The sequence below is a fragment of the Mustela nivalis genome, assembly GCF_964662115.1.
Source record: "Mustela nivalis genome assembly, chromosome: 12".
Taxonomy (NCBI): Eukaryota; Metazoa; Chordata; class Mammalia; order Carnivora; family Mustelidae; genus Mustela; species Mustela nivalis.
Window position 1 is genome coordinate 99,586,643 of NC_139031.1, and position 18,769 is coordinate 99,605,411.

General features: G+C 38.7%; 2 protein-coding genes across 2 annotated transcripts; one reads left to right on the forward strand and one right to left on the reverse strand.

Moving 5' to 3' along the window:
* Positions 1-103: 103 nt before the first annotated feature.
* MRPL32 (mitochondrial ribosomal protein L32) lies at positions 104-4,855 on the reverse strand. The gene is made up of 3 exons (XM_082691750.1): positions 4,711-4,855; positions 3,136-3,317; positions 104-655 (listed from the first exon to the last, which is right to left on the reverse strand). The coding sequence occupies exons 1-3, from the start codon at positions 4,838-4,840 to the stop codon at positions 401-403; spliced, it is 567 nt and encodes a 188-aa protein (XP_082547876.1). The 5' UTR covers positions 4,841-4,855; the 3' UTR covers positions 104-400.
* A 48-nt stretch (positions 4,856-4,903) lies between these two features.
* Positions 4,904-14,057, forward strand: PSMA2 (proteasome 20S subunit alpha 2). Its single transcript, XM_082691749.1, has 8 exons — positions 4,904-5,123; positions 8,747-8,823; positions 9,505-9,637; positions 10,084-10,206; positions 10,919-11,000; positions 12,523-12,596; positions 13,634-13,691; positions 13,779-14,057. Exons 1-8 carry the CDS (start codon positions 5,083-5,085, stop codon positions 13,893-13,895), a joined length of 705 nt encoding a protein of 234 aa, XP_082547875.1. The 5' UTR covers positions 4,904-5,082; the 3' UTR covers positions 13,896-14,057.
* The last annotated feature ends 4,712 nt before the right edge of the window (positions 14,058-18,769 follow it).

Consider the following 18,769-nt stretch of genomic DNA (forward strand, 5'->3'; position numbering starts at 1 on the left):
TTCCAGGTGTTACTTAAATGAAAGTATCTGTGTGTTTTTGTGTAAGAAAAACCACTGGCAAACAAACAAAATCAGAAACAAAACACATAATTCTTGCAAGGAATTTCAAATCATTTGTTTTTATTTTTCTGTACTGGAAATTTTACGTTTAGTTAAAACCTTACAGTATAACAAAAACAGACATGTTAGTCCATTGTGCCTCTGTATAAACAAATATTTTCAGAGTTTACTCCTGGTATTTTCTTCAAATTGCCCACACAAAACTAACTGCTTTGAGAGAACGTTTTAAACTAGACTGGTAATTTAAAAACAAGTGCAAACTAACGTGAAAACAAAGAATTTTCCTCTCTTTCAGGACAAATGTTTTATATGAAGTTATCCTCTTCCAACACCTTTGGTCTTAATTCTGGGTGAACCAGGACGGTCGCTTCCTGTCTCGTTCAATGATTCTCTTACCAATATCTTGTTCAGAGGGTACCTCTCCTGCGTACAGCACCACAGTCTCCACAGAAGGAGCCTTAAAAGGGCCCCCTTCTTGTTTCCCCATCTGTCTTCTGATTTCTGCAGTCTCCTTGCACACCTTCTCATAGCAATAGCCACAAAGGACGTGTTTCAGTTTCAGGTGACCACATTCAGGACAAACATCAATATTGTTCTTAAAAAAAAAACAACAACAGAAACGTATTTTGAGAAGAGGCCTAATACTGCACATGCAATCAGACAGGAATGATGCTTACACTTGAACTCTATTGGACTGTTCATGTCACATAAAGTCATAGACCAGTTCAACCTCACTTTAATTTTTTTTTTTTTAAGTAGGCTCCATGCACATTGCAGAGCCCAACATGCGGCTTGAACTCATGGCCCCGAGACCAAGACCTGAGATGAGAAGAACTGGACATGCAACTGAGCCACCCAGGTGCCCCTCAATGCCACTTTAATAGGGGAATTGAGGATAAACAAGTTTAAATTAATAGAGAAAGTGGGACTAGAACTCAGGTCTACCAACTATGAAACTGGTACATTTTCACTTAAACACAGCAGCCATATTATGTAAAATGATACTCTATTCCCCCCACCTTCAAATACTGAACATCTAATAAGGAGTCCTTCAACACAATGGGGGACCCCCGACAGGCACCATTGTAATAAGAGACCATAGGAAAGGGAACTCATTTTTTGCCCCCCTGGGGAAAACAAGATGACAAACATTACAGTTGGCTTCCCCTAATGTATCAGTGTAACTTAAATTTCTGTATGAAGCCTCTGGTGTACTACAGTACATGGTGTAACAGTTGGTATATAGTGTAATTTTTCCTTTTATGAATAACACTGATTATTCCTTAATGTAAAACTCCCTTCTTATGCTACAATTTGATAATGAGTTTTTACACTCACTTCAATAAGACAATTATAAGCTCTGAAGAAATGTTTTCAATGTGCTCTAAAGGTAGATTTGCAGTAGAAAAGAAAAATTGTAAACAGGAGCATCAAAGCAATTCCAAGCACTTCATAAAATTAACATAGAAAGGTTTGTGAGGCAATGACAAAGAAGAGTTTCACCTTCTGAAAGGAGTAAAGAATCTTGCAAATGACCTGCCTCACCAACTTCTCTTTTGCCTTGCTACACTGGACGCTGGATTGCATGTCTAATTGGAGGTATGGGAGCAATACCCAGTCGGAGCTCTCTTCCTGATCAAAGTACCGGCATAATATACTATGTGTAGCCAGAAGCAATTCAGTGAAAAAAACGAGTCCACAGGGGGCTAGTCTTTTCCCTCAGAATAAATGCAATGAGGGAATTCATGGAACAGCTTAATCTCATTCCAAAATTATAAATTCTCTCAATCAAACTGTATGTATTATTGCTTTAATGACATACTTTTCAGCCCCAGACTTTAAGTCCAGTTCCAAACGTGACTCAGTAATACTTTTTGGCTTAAGTTCTAAGGGCATGGTTTAATAGTGAATGTTGGAAGTTTATGAAAGTCAACTCTGTTCTTGAGTTTCATCTGCCCTGTGCTCCTGCTGTGGAAGGTCATGGAGCAAACAGTAACTCAGATCATGACTGTTAAAAGCATGAGTTAACAAATCAAAGGTTACAATGTAATTCTTGTTTACTAGATCAATGAAGAGTATATCCACAGGGGCAGGGAGAAGGGGGAATGGGTATGGCCACCTGGAATTGTCTGAGGACAGGAACACACCAGAAAGATTCAAGAGAAGAATGTGAGTTCAAAAGAATCAGAATTTGGGGCACCTGAGTGGCTCAGTGGGTAAGACTCTGCCTTCGGCTCAGGTCATGATCTCAGAGTCCCGGGTTTGAGCCCCGCATCAGACTTTGGGCTCAGCAAGGAGCCTGCTTCCCCCCTCTCTCTGCCTGTCTCTCTGCCTACTTGTGATCTCTCCCTCTCTCTGTCAAATAAAGAAAATCTTAAAAAAAAAAGAAAAGAAAAGAAAAGAAAAAAGATTCAGACTGCCTAGGCTTACATCCTGGCACTACTACTTAATAGTTGTTTGTGACTAAAGGCAAATTCTTTTTGCCTCAGTTTCTTCAATCCTAAAAATAAGCAAAGCTATATATATACTTTGTAGGGCTATTGTGAGGATTTGGTAAGATAATTCACATAAAGCACTTAGACACTTCAAGGGCACTAAATAGATAAAATCCATTTTATGGATAGATAAAATCAATTTTTATGACCAACCTAAGGATTATCTTTCACAGTATTTTATTTGTCACAGTGAAGGACAGAATAAACATGTAAGGGTTAGTAAAACTTGAGATCCAATATACCTACTGCTTCTGAATTTAATTTTAGACTCTGCTATGATTAAGATGTTTACCAACATATGACTCCAAATCACCAGCTCCTAACAAAAGTCACATAGGTTTTTCATAACCCAGTCCTTCATCCAGACTCCAAACTCTCTCCTTGACTATGGTCCTAACATTTAGGCTACAGGACAGTAGACATATAGACATACACAATGAGAAAGTTGTATTTTATTTAGGCCAGAGGAAAGTACATGTATAAGCTCTAAGAATGATTTACTCATAGGCCATATAAGTACTAAGAGGAGATGCAGTGGTGAATGGGAGAGAAAGCACACCCACAAAAATCAACATATTACCTTAACTTTAATAAGCTTCTGAGGGTTTCTTCTCCTACAGCGGTTAACTTCAATGCTGCGTCTATTCTTCGGAGCTGCCATCCAAAAGATACTATCTGAAAGGCTGGGAATCTCCTTACTTCCGTTGGTGTCATTTGCTGGTTCTGTAAATACAGCTGGACCTTGGATTGCTAATGCTGGCCCTACAAAAACAAAACGTGGAAACAAAGAATAGATTTCTAGTTTCTAAATGACTCTCTACATATCATTCTCTTAACAAGTGATATGGCAAGAGACATACATAAAATTTAGAACACTACAAATCAACAGACATTAAACAGAAGCCTTAGCTATTGAAATACACTAAAATTCAAACAATGCAATTTTAAACAACGTGAATATAATTTTTTCTTAGAGGCATCTGCTGAAATGAATCAGTAAAATTTTACCAAGAATTTTTCACTTTCTGAAATATGTGAACTCAGGTGTTTAGTAGTAAACATGAATGAATCACTCAAAATGTCCACATTCTACTTGGTAAGCAGTTCCTATTTTACAAGTAAATCTAAGCCTGAGGCTCCCCAAATAGATTTCTAACTTGCATTCAAATAACTGCATCATGGCCCCTTTTTATTATATTCCAACTGAGTTACTTCCTTTGCCATATAATTTGGTAGGCCCTTTAAGTCACTTAGTTCTTCATAGTATGTGATTACTGTTTGTTCTCTAAAGAAAAGAACTAGCTCACCATTCTGCATGATATTTACTTATACTACTATCAACGTTTCAGTTGTTTTTCTACGTTGCTTATAAAATCAAAGAGATTCCTTTATCCTTTCCCTGCTATTCCTCAGACCTGGAAGATGTCTTTTGGTTTCAGGAACTCTTAAAAATATACAAAGCTAGCATTTAGCAACTGGTATTCCTTTCTAACAGATCTGAAAGAATTGCGAGCCAGAGCTCAGTGGTTAGCAGCACAGGCTCGGCCCGCCCGTGTGACCTTGGGACTTTCAGGAGTCTGCTTCTTCCGCTAAAAAGGGGTGATACCTAACGGGATGGTGTGGAGATTTCCCAGGAAGCACCGGTAGGCTTTGGCTTAGGGTGGGCTCTCCGTTCAGACTCCCTAGACAATACGTTCGGGACACCTTAGAAATAAGCGTAGAATGTAAATGAGAAAGTAATGAGAATTTTAACCTCCAAGATACTTCTAACTAAAATTCGTTGCCGAGGAAAACACAGAGACCAGGAGGATTCAGCTGCAGAGCTCAGACACCCCAAAGGAGGACAAACTGCTTTAGGGGGTTGGAGTACTGAGATGGAAACAGGATCTAGATAGCGGCGACCCCGATCTAAGCGAACAAACTTCGATTACATTCTGTGTATGAATGGGACAATCAGACGATTTTTTCTGTTTTTCGGGGTTGGAGGAGGCAAAACCAACTTCTACTTTCCAAGTAAGGAATTATCCCGGACAACGTCTCCTACTGGCCGCGACGGATCAAAACACAGGAGGAGAGCGAAATACAAGCTGTGCCCACAAAGCTGCCTGGGGTCCCCTCATCCGATCTCTCCTCCACGGCGGCCTTCCTTACGTACCCCACGGAGGACTGGGTAAACCTGGCCCGGTCTGCTGAAGTTTCCGCTGTAGTAGGTCCCAACAGCTCCGGAGGAGTCCCCGGGCGGCCGGCCACCGCGGAAAGACGAGGACCAGCATGGTCGACGCCATCTTCCTCGCCGCCCGAAGACCACTCCCACCTGGCTGCTGCGTTCCGCGCCGCCTCGAGCATGCGTACAGACGGAGAGTCCGGCAAACCTGGCTGCTAGAACTACATCGCCCAGCACGTCCCTGGAGCAGCTCTGACTCTCCTCCAATCAGAGAGAGAGAAAGGAAGGCGCGGGGAGGGGAAATGAAAAGAAACTGGTTCCAGTGCGCATGTGTGCGGATGTGCTTTGGCACTCCAGGTAAAGATGGCGGAGCGCGGTTACAGCTTTTCGCTGACTACGTTCAGGTATGAAAGGGGCTCGCAAAGTCCTCCGCGGAGCGGGGGTTGTAGGAGTTCCCGCTGTCCGGATTTTTACGTCCTAGTCTCTGGGTTGATGCTTCCGGGGGGCCCAGTGGCAAATAGGGATGGAAATGCGACTTTGCAAAGTCATTTTCTTGGCCCGCCCGCGGCCTGGGAGCAGCGGTGCCGGGAAGCCGCGGGAACGCGGGTTTGGGGATCGAGGGCGACCTTGGGGCTGCGGGCGGCTGAGGTCCTCAACCAGGGATTTACTTTCACTTTTAAGACTGGCGAATAAGGCAGTTTTGGATTAGCTGCCTCCCGGTGTCCCGTTCGGAACTCAGGATTTCCTTCCTGACCCAAGTAGGCCTGATTGGGGAGCTTCTGGACCTTGGAATCTTGTCGAGTCTTTGGGGTCCTTTTTCTTTTCGGAAAACCTCATCGTTACAGTTTGGTCTGAGTATTAGTCTCCGTTTGTTACTTCGAAATCTCTTCCCGCTTTCGGTTTCTTTCCCGCCCCGGTTAGAAGTTTAAGGACTAAAAATGAAAGTGCGAATCTTTCTGCCCCCCAATGTTCGTGGGCCCCAGGCTAGTAGGCTGCATTTCCGTTTTGGCGATTTTGGGGGTGGGGGGAGGATATGTATACTTTACAAAAAATTGTAGGCTTTTCTATTTAGGACAAAGGATTAATAATAATATATTTTTCAAAAATATAGTTGAGATAAACTATTGTTCCAGATATAAGAAAACCATCAGCCAAGGGTTTAATAAATCGACCCGGGAATGACTTAGTTTGACCATTTTCTTAGGGATCAGTAATGTGCCATTTAGTTGAAATGTTCTATCTGACAGCTAGCGAAGGCAAGCGGGATCCAACTTGTTGAGTACTTTCTGTGTAGGTGCAATTTAACCTACTCCACTTCTTTCTACTACCATGTGTGATAAATGTTATTTCAACATCTTACTGATGAACTAACCACAGGTCGAGCAAATCAAAACTTGTCTGAGGTTATAGATGAGTAGCTGAGTTCACGTTAAAACTGGGTTCTTTCCAATGACAAAATTAATACAGTTTCTATTACTGTATGGTGTCTTTTTAAAATACTAAAATACTTTCCATATCCTTGGTAGTTTTCAATAATAAATGATTTTTTTAAGCCTTTGTAACCATATACAATGATAGAGAACAGTACTTGCTAAATAATCACTGTTCATATTTGTGAACAAAGCAAACTTGGTTCTTTAAAAAAGTATAATCTTTTCTTTAGAATAAGTGGAGCTGAAACATCATCAGGGGCTGGATCCATCTGTAATAATTTATTAAAATAAACTTGTTTTTTAACGTAATAGTTCAACTCTTAGATTGGAATTTTTGTTTCTAGGCTGTTTTACTCAGAATTAAACTATTAATGGTGGAAGTTATGAGGCTATAATATAGGATGAAAAGGTGTTCTTGTGGATTACATTCAGTTGAGAATATTGACAATGAGTAAACAGTGTGTCTACTAATTAGTGTCTGCTAATGCATTTTGAATAAAGTTTTTCTCTTTACTCAGAAATTTTTATTAAAAGAGAGTAAAAAAAGAAACATAACTGTAGATTGGATAGTCGGGACAAGGCACTGCGTGTGGGGGTGAATTGTTAGACCATAGGTGAGAAAAGCCAACTGTTTGAAGATGTAGGGGTAGAGAGACCCATGGACAGAGGAAAGAGGATATGTGAAAGTCCTGAAGTTGGGGAAAAACTTGAACTACAGGAATTGAAACTAAGGCCAGTGTGCTAGAGTATGGTGGGCAATGAGTTAGCGTGTGTAGGGCCACTGTAGGCCAGAATAAGAAGTTTGTATTTTAAATGAACCAGGAAGTTGCAGAAATGAAGTGAGAGGTAATGTACAATGGTATCCCTGGCTTGGGAGATTGAAGTAAGGGTAGAAAAGAGGAAAAACTAGGTAGAAGTCAGTTATCCCAGGTAAAGATGCCGGTAGTTTGGAATGGGCCAGTGGCATGACTGACTAAAAAGATGGTTGATGGCTCAGTGAGCTCATAGACTGGTAAGCTTTCATATAGGAAGATGCAATGTTAGATGTGTATGCAGGTGACTGTGGGAACAGAGAGAAGGTTTATTTAAGTTTACGTGAGGCTTTAAAATGTTCTCCGGGAGTATTTGAGCTAGATCTTGGACCATTGAAAACTGGGTGGATCCAGTGAGTCATGATGTGTTTATTGAAATAGTGATTAATAAAATAAAACATGTACAGCCTAATTTTAAAAATTTGAATACCTATTGATGTTATTTCACTCAGGTTAGCTAGTTTTGTCATTTAAGAGTTTTTAAACTGCCACACCTAGGCTTATTCCGTACATAGGTTTAGTTGTGTCTCTGCCAGCCAAATGATTGTGACTCCTGGTACTAGGTTATATGTTAGCATACTGACTGAACTCAGTTTCTTCACACTTTGTTGAGGAAGACAAACATTGTAAGAATAATTTAAGCATGATCACTCCTAGACAGAGGGGAAGTATGGGACATCATAGGCATATGTGCATGTGACTCAACCTAGTCTGAATGGTCAGGATAGCTTCTCTAAGAACATGGCATTTCTACTGAAGATTGAAGGGTGACCAGGAGAGAGTTCACCAGAGGAAGGTGAAATGCATTCCAGGCAGAGATGTTAGCTTGTCAAAGGGGTTTTTGAGTTCTAAGAGTAGTCTGTGTCTGGAACAAAGTTGAGAATTGAGTGATAGAGTATCCATAATTTTATGAAGATGAAATAAAAGACCTTCTGAAACTCAAGGTTTTATTTTCATTAGTAGACCGGAGATATGGACCAAGCTGTGCCATTCTAGACAAATTACTTTCACTCAAAACCTTTTTCTTTATCTGTAAAATTAGGTTAGTCTGGGAATTTGTGATGTTTTAACTCATCAGCGGGATTGAAACAAAGTATATTAAAAGCCAGTTCAGGGCTAGTATTTGGCTGTGAAACCCATGGACTCAGATTTGTTACATATCATCAGCTCATAGCTTTGTGAAATAGCCTTATATAGAAAATATTTTGTCATGGGTGATAACTAGGTCTTACATCTTAGGCCATGCCTACCTTATAAAATGTGTAACTCTACCCATACAAAATATATGCTGTTGTATGGTATTTAACAAACACACAGATGTTCTAATTACATTACTATTTGGTATTTACTTATTGCTAATTTTGTGCCAGGAACAAAAGGCATCACTTCATTTAATCTTCACAACAATCTTTTGAAATTGTCCTATTATCCTCACTTTATGGATGTGAAAACTGAGACACAGTGGGGTTAAGTAATTTGAAGTAATTTGAAGTAATTTGAAGTCACAAGGTTGGGAAGTGGTAAAAGGCAACAGTAATGATGGCTGCTGCTTTGAGAGGCGGACTGCGGGGGATGGGGAGGAAAAATAAGTGCTTAACTATGAATAAGTTCAAGTTGCCTGGTAAACTCAGTTTCTGTACAGCTTTATAATGTGAAAACTCAGCTGTTCTTAGGTATTTGGTTAATGGATTTGTCTTACATATCTGCCCTCTCTCAGAGATGTTTATATTATACATATTTGAGGATATGTGAATTTAGCAAATATCTTTGTTTCTTTTTAAGCCCATCTGGTAAACTTGTCCAGATTGAATATGCCTTGGCTGCTGTAGCTGGAGGAGCCCCTTCAGTAGGAATTAAAGGTAATTAAATGTTTCATTCTTTTCAGATGCCTTTTAATAGTTATTCTAAAGTTTTTTTGGAATTAATTAGTAATAATACAAATAAATAGCTAGGGAAGCATAATTTTTAAGTTCTTTCTGTTGATTTACAGTATTTTGAAGTTTAAAAAAACTAAGCCAGTAAGTCTAAGAAGATGATTAAAATATTTTTTTTTCAAAATAAATGTAGCTCCTTTATCTCTCAGTTGTAATAACCCACAAATGGTCTTTCCCATTGAGAAAACTGAATATTCTCTTGCTTTTCCACTAATTACATACAGTTTTTATCCTTTCGGTTATTTAGAAAACGTTAATGATAAAACTTAATCTAAAGATATCCTTTTTTTCTTTTAAAACCTGTATCATTGATTAAATTTCAAATTCTAAGAACAGTAGCAAGTAGGCAGAAGTCCGTTATTTTAAAATGTGTGGATCCTTAGGTGTCCTGGAATACTTTAGCTTTAGGAATTCCTTATACAGTATAGATGACCAGTGAGGGAAAATTGGATTTATTATTTCTTAGGTAATTTTAATATAGAAGAGGTTTTACAAATAAAAAGAAATAAAGGAGTTTGGGTGAATTGCATCCATAATTAGAAAACTACTGAAGCAGAGTCTTTAAGTGATTAAACCTTTAACGCCTTTTTTTTTTTTTTTTTAAAGCTGCAAATGGTGTGGTATTAGCAACTGAGAAGAAACAGAAATCCATTCTGTATGATGAGCGAAGTGTACACAAAGTGGAACCAATTACCAAGCATATAGGCCTGGTGTATAGTGGCATGGGCCCAGATTACAGGTACTTTTACGCAGTTGTTTATTTCACCATTTTACGAACTGTTTGTAATTTCTACCTTGAGAAAAATCACGGGATGTTTTTCCTTTAACCTCCCAACCCTTTATTTTTTTACTTTGTTTAGCATCGTTGGCAGCTGACTTTAGCTTGCCTGCAGGGACTGTGTTACTTAATCTGTTAGTGCTGACCTGACTGGTACCCCTTGTCCCTAATTTTCTTCCCTTTGTCTTATCCTTGTTCCATTTCCTGTGGCTCAGCTCCTCTGTGTGTTGCTCTGGTTTCTTCTCACAAATTAACTGGGATCAGATGTCAAAGCAAGACTAACTTGGAGCTGCTTGTTACTGTTACACAGCTACATGTTAGACTTGCACTGTAGGTATATGCCTGTAGGAGAAGAGTCATTAAATAGCCGAGTGTTAACTAAATCTTCCTTCTTCCTTGTTTGTTAGAGTGCTGGTGCACAGAGCCCGGAAACTAGCTCAGCAATACTATCTCGTTTACCAAGAACCCATCCCCACAGCTCAGCTGGTGCAGAGAGTCGCTTCAGTGATGCAAGAATACACTCAGTCAGGGTGAGTTGATTTTATACTTTGAAATGTGTCATGAATTAGAAAAAAAGAAACCATTTTAGAGGAGTGCATGTATTTAAGAAGAGGATTTACTATTCTTGTATTTATTTAATAGAGAATCACTATGATGGATATTTTGAATTTTTAATTGGGTGATCTAGAATATTAAGGAAAACAATAGAGTGGTTTCTTTGTGTTGATATAATTGTAGAAAGCAAATTCTAGATAATGTCTTTTGCCAGTGATTAAAATGCTTCTTTATGGGCAGCCAATTATTGCTGCTTCCAAATTTATCTTTGCAGCCACAAACGATTGTAAGCACATCCATATTATTTTAATTCTCTGGAGTCTGGGTGTGCATGGGGATGAGGTAATATAAAGGTAGTTGCTGAAAATGTAAAGCTAGTGGAAAAGCTGCGTTTTTTGAAAGTTCTCATTTTGTTAAGATCCAAAATGTTACTCCACAGTTACCCCCAATATTTGTTTCTCTATTTACCTAAATGATGTGGTTAGTGTTCCTTAGTACCATAAAGAGAATTTGTTTTGAATTGATTTGTTCAGAAGGGTATGAAGTACTTTTTAAGGAACTTAAAAGTCTAATTCATTTTACCCCATGATATGCTTTATTAATACTTAAGAGTATTAATAAATCCTTACTTTAGGTCGACTTTAACACCATGAAGATGCCAAGTAATTTCGTTTTTCTTTTCTTCAGTGGCGTTCGTCCATTTGGAGTTTCCCTACTAATTTGTGGTTGGAATGAGGGGCGACCATATTTATTTCAGTCCGATCCGTCTGTAAGTATGATACATATTGGAGGGATTTGTTAAAGTACTCCTTGAACATCTAATAAAAACAATAACCACAAAAAGTTTAAAATTTAGCAGGATATCCTTTTTTCTTTCGCACTGGGGCTTTAGAACACGTGGAGTAGTGTATATGTATTTGCACATTTAAAATGTTGGTGATGCAGTCTTCTGATGAAGAGGGTCTGCCCTCTGTTTTCCTGCCTTCTCTTACTCATGAACTCCACATACTTGAAAAGATTGATTGAAATAGTAGTTACCAGATCTCTTCAAGTCAGTGGAATTTTGCTGCTTTGACAAATATGATGAAAGGTTCGTGTCTAGAGGTCAGTGCTGTACTCCTTGCCATCTGCTTAATCCTGGGGCTGACTTGAATGTGACTTTTCCTGCACAAACACAGATGTAACTCTTGAAGCCATTGTTCTGTAAAGTGGGTGAGTTTGTCTCCTGGAAAGCAGAAGACTGGTATGTGAGTTAGGAGGGGTTTGTAGATGCTACTGCTACTCCACAGCCATCTCATTTGCTGTGAGGAAAACCGGAAGAAAAAAGATTCATGATGAGGAACGGATCTTTCCAAGTGTGTGGCTCATTAAATAATTGCAGGTTCACTCCGTGTCAGTCTTACACTCTAACCTTGTAATCTGAAGAAGCAAAAGAAAACTATTTTGGTTGGTTGGTATTTAATTGAGGAAACTTAAGTATTTTGAGATGTCACAGTGTCTGTTACCCCATCTCTGAGCTGCTGAGGCTAAATGACAAGCCCTGCTCCTTCCATTGGGGTAGCAGAAGCCACCATCGCTTGGATCCAGGTTTCATTTTTTGCTCTTTTCTTCCCTGTTTTATCTAAAAAGCAGTTGTTTCTTTTAAAGTATGTTTGGTATGTTTCTTTCAGTATTTTTCTTGTGTGTGTGCATGGTTTTTTTTTTCCCCAACAGATGAGGCCATATTATATACAATATATTGCTGCTTTCATTTAACATTAGATTATGAAATACCAAAACTAGGAAAATTTTTTTTAAACTATGAAATATTTTTAACGAGATACTGTCTCTTTTAAATTTATTTGGCAATAATAATAAAGACTTGCTCACCGTTTTTTGTACATGTATGACAGATTTTTAGAGCTCTTCAATCCCAGTAAGCTGAATAATACTTTTGCTTATTTGCCTTAAGTTAATCTGTTTCTTTTAACCAACTTCTTCACATAAATTGTATACCGTAGATGACACCTGTTCAAAGTGTACGATTTGATGAGCTTTGACAGGTGTAGATATCTGAGAAAGCTGTCACCACAATCAAAATACTGACCCTCTCCATAACCTCCAGAAGTGCCTTCATGCCTCTTTGTTACTTACCTTGTGTAAAAGTAGACTATTTTGTGACATATTCCATTGCATTCCAATATTCTGTGAACTTAGAAGTCGGAGACAGATTTATACAACTAAAAAAGAAATGGCAGGGTGATATAATAAGATTAATGATTTAAAATATGGTTTATCCTCTTCCTCATTAGGGAGCTTACTTTGCCTGGAAAGCCACAGCAATGGGAAAGAACTATGTGAATGGGAAGACTTTCCTCGAGAAAAGGTAGGCTAACTATAGCTAGATGTAGCAAGCTTACTTCATCGTTCTCCACTCTGTTTAAATCACTAACATTATAAAAATACTCATTTGTGTAGCCTAGTTACAAATAAACAAAAGCTTCTCTTCACCCTGGCTTCCTAGTCTTCAGTATATTAACTGGTAATATTATGTATTTCTTACGAACTTTTTTTCTTACATTCTTGCAGTTGTTTCCTAAATGTTGTTTCTATTTTTTATCTTGTTTCTCCTTCTACTTTATTTGTTTCTAAAAAAAATTAAAAACTCTTGGAATTGGAGTAAGAAATTTGGGAGGAAAGTTTAAAGGAGTTAGTGGTAACAGTTTACATTATAACAGTTACAGAAATTGTGAAGCCAAATACCTGGTAGTAATGGTAGATTAAATATATGATATGTGTGCTTGATGAAAAGTGGAGTACTATGTAAAAATCAACAACCTAGCACAACAACCTGCTCTTATTTCCAGCCGTATTCCGGCTTGAGCATTAGTCCCCTAAAGTGTGTCCTGCGTTTTGAATGGTAGAAATTTGTAACTGACCAGAACCAACAGATGGACCTTCTCAGTACATTTTTCACATAATGTTAAGATGACTAAAAATCTTAAACCTGGGATTAATTGGTAAACTTAAATAATTTTAAGATCTTTCTTAAAGCATTTTCCTTTTACATATTAATAGTCTTCAAACATTTCACATGAAGTTAAAACTTAGGAAGACAAACATAGGAAATTTTAGCAAAGGTCTGACTTCTTTATTTAAAAAATTATAATATTACCACCATATTCTGGGTATATTAAAATATTTATACTCCTATTAGGTTTTCAAGCTCCATGATACTAGGATTGAATGCCAAACAATTCTTATTTGGGGACAACTATTGCAATGAGTGGACTAAAAGAATCTGTAGCTTAGTATTTTTAGGAGTGTTTTAGATTTTTAAAAATTCTTAAGCTGCTGCTGTCAGGTTTAAATCATAATGTAAATCGTGCCATAAATCATTGTTTTTTTCAAAAAATTCTTTAGATACAATGAAGACCTGGAACTTGAAGATGCTATTCATACAGCCATATTAACCCTAAAGGTTAGCATAATTTCTAAAAATGGGATTTATAATGAGTTTATAATTCAGTGCTTGGAAAATTGACCTTTTGCCCTCCCTCTTCAATAGGAAAGCTTTGAAGGACAGATGACAGAAGACAACATAGAGGTTGGAATCTGCAATGAAGCCGGATTCAGGAGGCTCACCCCAACTGAAGTTAAGGATTACTTGGCAGCCATAGCATAATAACTGAGTGACTGAAAAATCTGGAATCTCAGATAATCCCTCTACTCAAACATGTTTAAAGTATGTTTTGTTTTGCAGACTTTTTGCATACTTATTTCTACATGGTTTAATGGACTGATGTTTTTAAAATGACACTTATAAATCATAATAAACTGTTAAATCCAACTTCTAGCTTTTTAGGAGTTAGTGAAATTTTAAAATAGTTATTTCCTGCTTTTTATCACAGTTGACTTCTGGAAACTACACTGCAAAGCAGAATGGTGAAATCACTCATTAGTCTTCATGCAGTTTTGGTTCAGTCAAACCTTGTTACACTCTCTGCTGTCAGATGTTGTCTGTGTGTGTCAGTAAAGCAAAATGCTGATTTTGGTAAACATCACTGCATTCAGAGCTTGGAGAATCTGCAGGCTTTCATGGATTTGTGAGATGATAGGAAGTACAGGTGTTTTGTGGGCACCGTTAGGTGTACATCAGTGAAACCCTAGGACACTGAGGTTGCACTGTGGCTGTGAAGGGTGCTAAGCCGAAGAATGTCCTATAGGAAATCTGTGATGCAAATAAATAAAAAGTGGTGGACTCGTTCCTGTTGGTTTCTCCATCACAAGTAGGTAAATGTATTTAAAGGAGTCCCTTAGATTCTCCTAGATGTTTTAAACTCAAGGATGAACATAAGTGCTAGAAATAAAATACTTAATACTTAAACATCAATGCTATGGCTTAAGGGTCTCCCTCATTCATGTAATCTCAACCTTGGCTGTCAATTAAGACTTACATAAGTAGGCAAATAATGTGACCTCTGTTTTCATTATACAGGAAGACATGCTGCTTAATTTTGTTTGTTTTTAAGACATTTTTAGGATAAGAGAAATCATTAGTGTGGCCCATAGAACAGAGTTTATGAATATCATTTTTTTAAAGATTTTATTTATTTATTTGAGAGAGAAAATATAAGTGGGGTGAAGAGCAGAGGGAGAAGCTGGGCTTGATCCTGGGACCCCTGGACCATGACCTGAGCCAAAGGCAGACACCCAACTGACAGAGCCACCCAGGCACCGCTAAATATCATCGTTTCTTACTAACAGATGTAATAGGCAGTTCCATGATTCAAATGTGGCTCAAAAGTTTTTTAAGATTTAGCTGAGTGTAGCAGAACAGAGTCTTACCTTGAAGTGTTTTGGTCCGGATTCCCAGTTCTGCTCCCCACCATCATGATAGCTCTGTATCTTTGTGTAGGTGGCAGTAGACACCTACTGGGATGGGAGGTGGCAGCTTGATCTCTGATGTCAGCATGTTTATTTTGAAAATCGTATCTAATCTCTGGGTGTATTGAAACTCCAGCAGCACCCTAGAAAGAGAACATAGTAGTAGAAAGGAATGGTTTTTGGGTCAGGTCTTAACTCTTTTACTTACTGGCTCAGAGGGTTTTCTGAGGACAGAATTTGATGATGCAGATGAAAGGTCTGCAGGGCTCATGCTCAAGTATTCTGTAAGGTTTAGCTGCCTTTGGATTTGTTCAGGCCCTCTCTAATGTCCAATGTTCAAAAACCAGAGGAATTTCAAAATTCTACAAGTCAAAGAATGGAAAGTAAAGGCAGGCATGTTAAGGAGAAAAGTGTTAATTCCTACTGAAGGCTCACAGAGTAAGTCCACAGAATAAAAGGAGGAAAAATTCACAGAAGCAAATCTGTGTCCATATTCTGTTCTCTGATTCTTCCCCCATTAAATGCAAAGTGTCGTTCAGTTGATGCTGCCTAGAACACTTTTACCTTTGTTTTCAGTTCCTTCTTTTCATTGACCAGAAAAGCCATTCCTTTTGCTCCCAGTTCTTGGGGAATTCAATTGCGACCCCATCCCTAAATGTCTCGCAACTCTTCAGTCATTCCAGCTTGTGGAATTGAGCTGGTTTAAACCTCCTTAAGCATCACAGTGCTCCTCATGTTCACAGCCCCTCTCTGATCTTGGTTCATTTTTTATCTTCCCACTCCTAAAGGCTTTGCCTCTGCTTGTTCTGTCCTTTCTCTTTTCTAGTTCCTCAGTGAACCACAAACTTAAGTTTGCAAAATAATTATTAGTTACAAAACATGGAAAATGTTTAAATTTATATATTGATCTTTGTGATTACTGAGTACTGGTTCACTGGGCTCTGACTGGGTGATAAGGAGGGTCAAAGGAGTTTTCATCTGTTCATAGATGTTCCTGGATGAAAACTGCCAGCCTAGTCCTTAAAGTCCCCATCTTTATCAGATACCAGGTGAGTGATAATCAGCTTCCTAATAAGCATGAGTGTATTTTTAAAAGTTAGATAATTTTAACACTTCATTTGAGGCGATGCCCCTGAGTTTCATTACTTTTCACTTTTTTAGGTATTCCAGCAAGTACTGTCCTCCATATTTTAAATAGTAGGCTTATGCAGTTCTCCGGATTCCCGGAGGTTAGCCACTATGTAGACTTTATATTCTGCAAGGTGAGAATTTAGAACTCGTATGCTATCCTCACTTTGTCTCTGCCTCAGTTTAATTAGATCACAATGTTCAGTGTAAACGCTTTTATTAATGGCTTTGCAAGTAAACTGTTACTATATTTCCTAAATAAATTTCCTGGAGGTGATAATTGCTTCACTTTTTTGTATTCTGTGTAGCTGTCACCAATTCTGAGATTCCCCCAACAGAATTGTAAAACCTTTTACAAACTGTTTCCCTCAGTATATCGTGTCAAGTGATCTTCACTGTTCTCTCCCTAATCCTCTGGCACCCTTCTTCCCCTCCAGACACCTCCAGAAGTTTCTCTCTCAGAACCCTCTTTCTGCTCTGCTCCAGGCTAGTTGCAGGTTTGAAACTATATTCTGTCTCGGTTGGCTGGGTTTAAAAATTCTAGGTTAGAAATGATCTCCGTGTTTTACAGGCATTCCTCCTAGATTCCATTGTTGCTGATCAGAAACCTAATGCTGTTGTGTATGTGTTCCAGATCCTTTCTTTATAACTTTTTTTCCCTTCCGCAGTTACAACCTTTTATTTGCAACATTGTGAAATTTCACACTGACATGTCCCTTTCTGTGGGTTTCTTAACATTGTGTTGAGAATTCGGTAGGTCCTTTGACTGTAGAAACTAAAATCTTTCAGTTTTGGTCAATTTCCTAGTGTTTGAGAAATGTCCTTTTTTTCCTGTATTTTTTACTTGTCTTTATTGTACATTCTAGTACAGTTTTACCCACCTTTTCCTACTCCTAATTGATATTTTAAAACTGGGAATATCATTTTTAATTTTGAAAAATTCTTTCTTACATTCTCACCTCCCTTTAAAAAAGTCCTAAAGTCCTCATGTTTCCTGAATGAATTACCTTTTATCTGAGGAGGCTAGTTATAGAATTCTTTCAAAAACCATTTTGTTCTACTTTCTGGTTTACTTGAAATTCCAAACAGAAAAATGTTTGGAAGTGCTGTGTTTGTGAGTTCCAAACCTACTTACTGGGGGTTGTTGCTGTAAACCATTTTTCAGTGGTCTTCCATTTGCTCAATTTCTCCAGAAAAAAATAGGGCTTAGGAAGAGGAGTGTCAGCATCTTGGGAGAGGCAGAGAAGGAACTAACAGTATTTCATATTCCACAGAAAAGTGTCCTTCTTCATGTGTCTGGAAGCCCTCTGACTCCCTGCCGTCAGCATTGTAGTTTTTTGCCAGGAGAAGGATGGCTAAATGCCCAGCTGCACTGGACTTGAGAGAGAACTTGAATATTTGTTTTTAAAGGGTTATAAGCAGTGCCCATTTACAGTCCAGCCACACTGCTCCCCTCCCTTCTACCCTCTTGGCACCTGCAGTTCCACGGCCTTTCTGGGGTTTTGCTTTGTGAGTCACTTGCTGCAGACACTGCTCCACTGTGCAAACTTCTCTGCTTATAAAGAGGCTGCCTGGGTTAGGTGACCTCTTTGTGGTGGTTAGCTTTAAAATATATCTACCTTAGGGGCGCCTAGGTGGCTCAGTGGGTAAAAGCCTTTGCCTTGGGCTCGGGTCATGATCCCAGAGTCCTGGGATTGAACCCCACATCTGGCTCTGCTCAGCAGGGAGCCTGCTTCCTCCCCTCTCTCTGCCGCCTCTCTGCCTACTTGTGATCTGTCAAATAAATAAATAGAACCTTTAAAAAAATAAATAAAATATATCTACCTTTTACTTTGTGAAGAGGATTAAATAAGTTAATATGTGAAAAGCACTTAGAATAACACCTGCCATAAAATAAGCATTGAATAAGTGTTATTATTGCTCTTTGTCGTCCAAAAATGTATAGACATTTCATGTGCAGTCATTTTCTTGTTCTTGTTACTTTTGTGGGTTTATTCCTTTTCCTTTCCTAAGGGTGGCAAATAAGGTTTGGGAGGAGACATACATAGAACTAATGTTAATTTGAAGTCCTTTTAAGAATTTTTTAAAATTAGCTTTACTATATCAAAAGTCCTAAGCCTGTGGTTGACTTTGGACACTCTTACTAGGCTAATACAAGTTTCTTCCTCTCCGAAGTCATTGGATCATATGTCCTCCAGAAAGGTAGCACATCTCTGGTACCACACTTTTCTCTGGAGAGCTCCGAATCGCGCAGAAGAAAGTGCTTTGGCTTGGAATCAAGAGTCCTAGCTCTAGCACTTAATACTTGAGTGAAACCTTTGAAAACGCTGTTTTCTCTTGTATTAAAATGAGCCGAAAATTCTTCCACTGCCTGCCACTTGGTAAGGGGTTTGAGCTTGACGGCAGAAATACAGTCATTGGGCGCAACCGGAAGATAGTCTCCGCCAAAATGCACGACTTCTGCCCCCGGAAAAGTCCAAACCGAGCTAAAGGGTTTAAGCGCGGGGTCAGCCTGCGAGACCGAGAGGCCGGCGCCCTACTGGG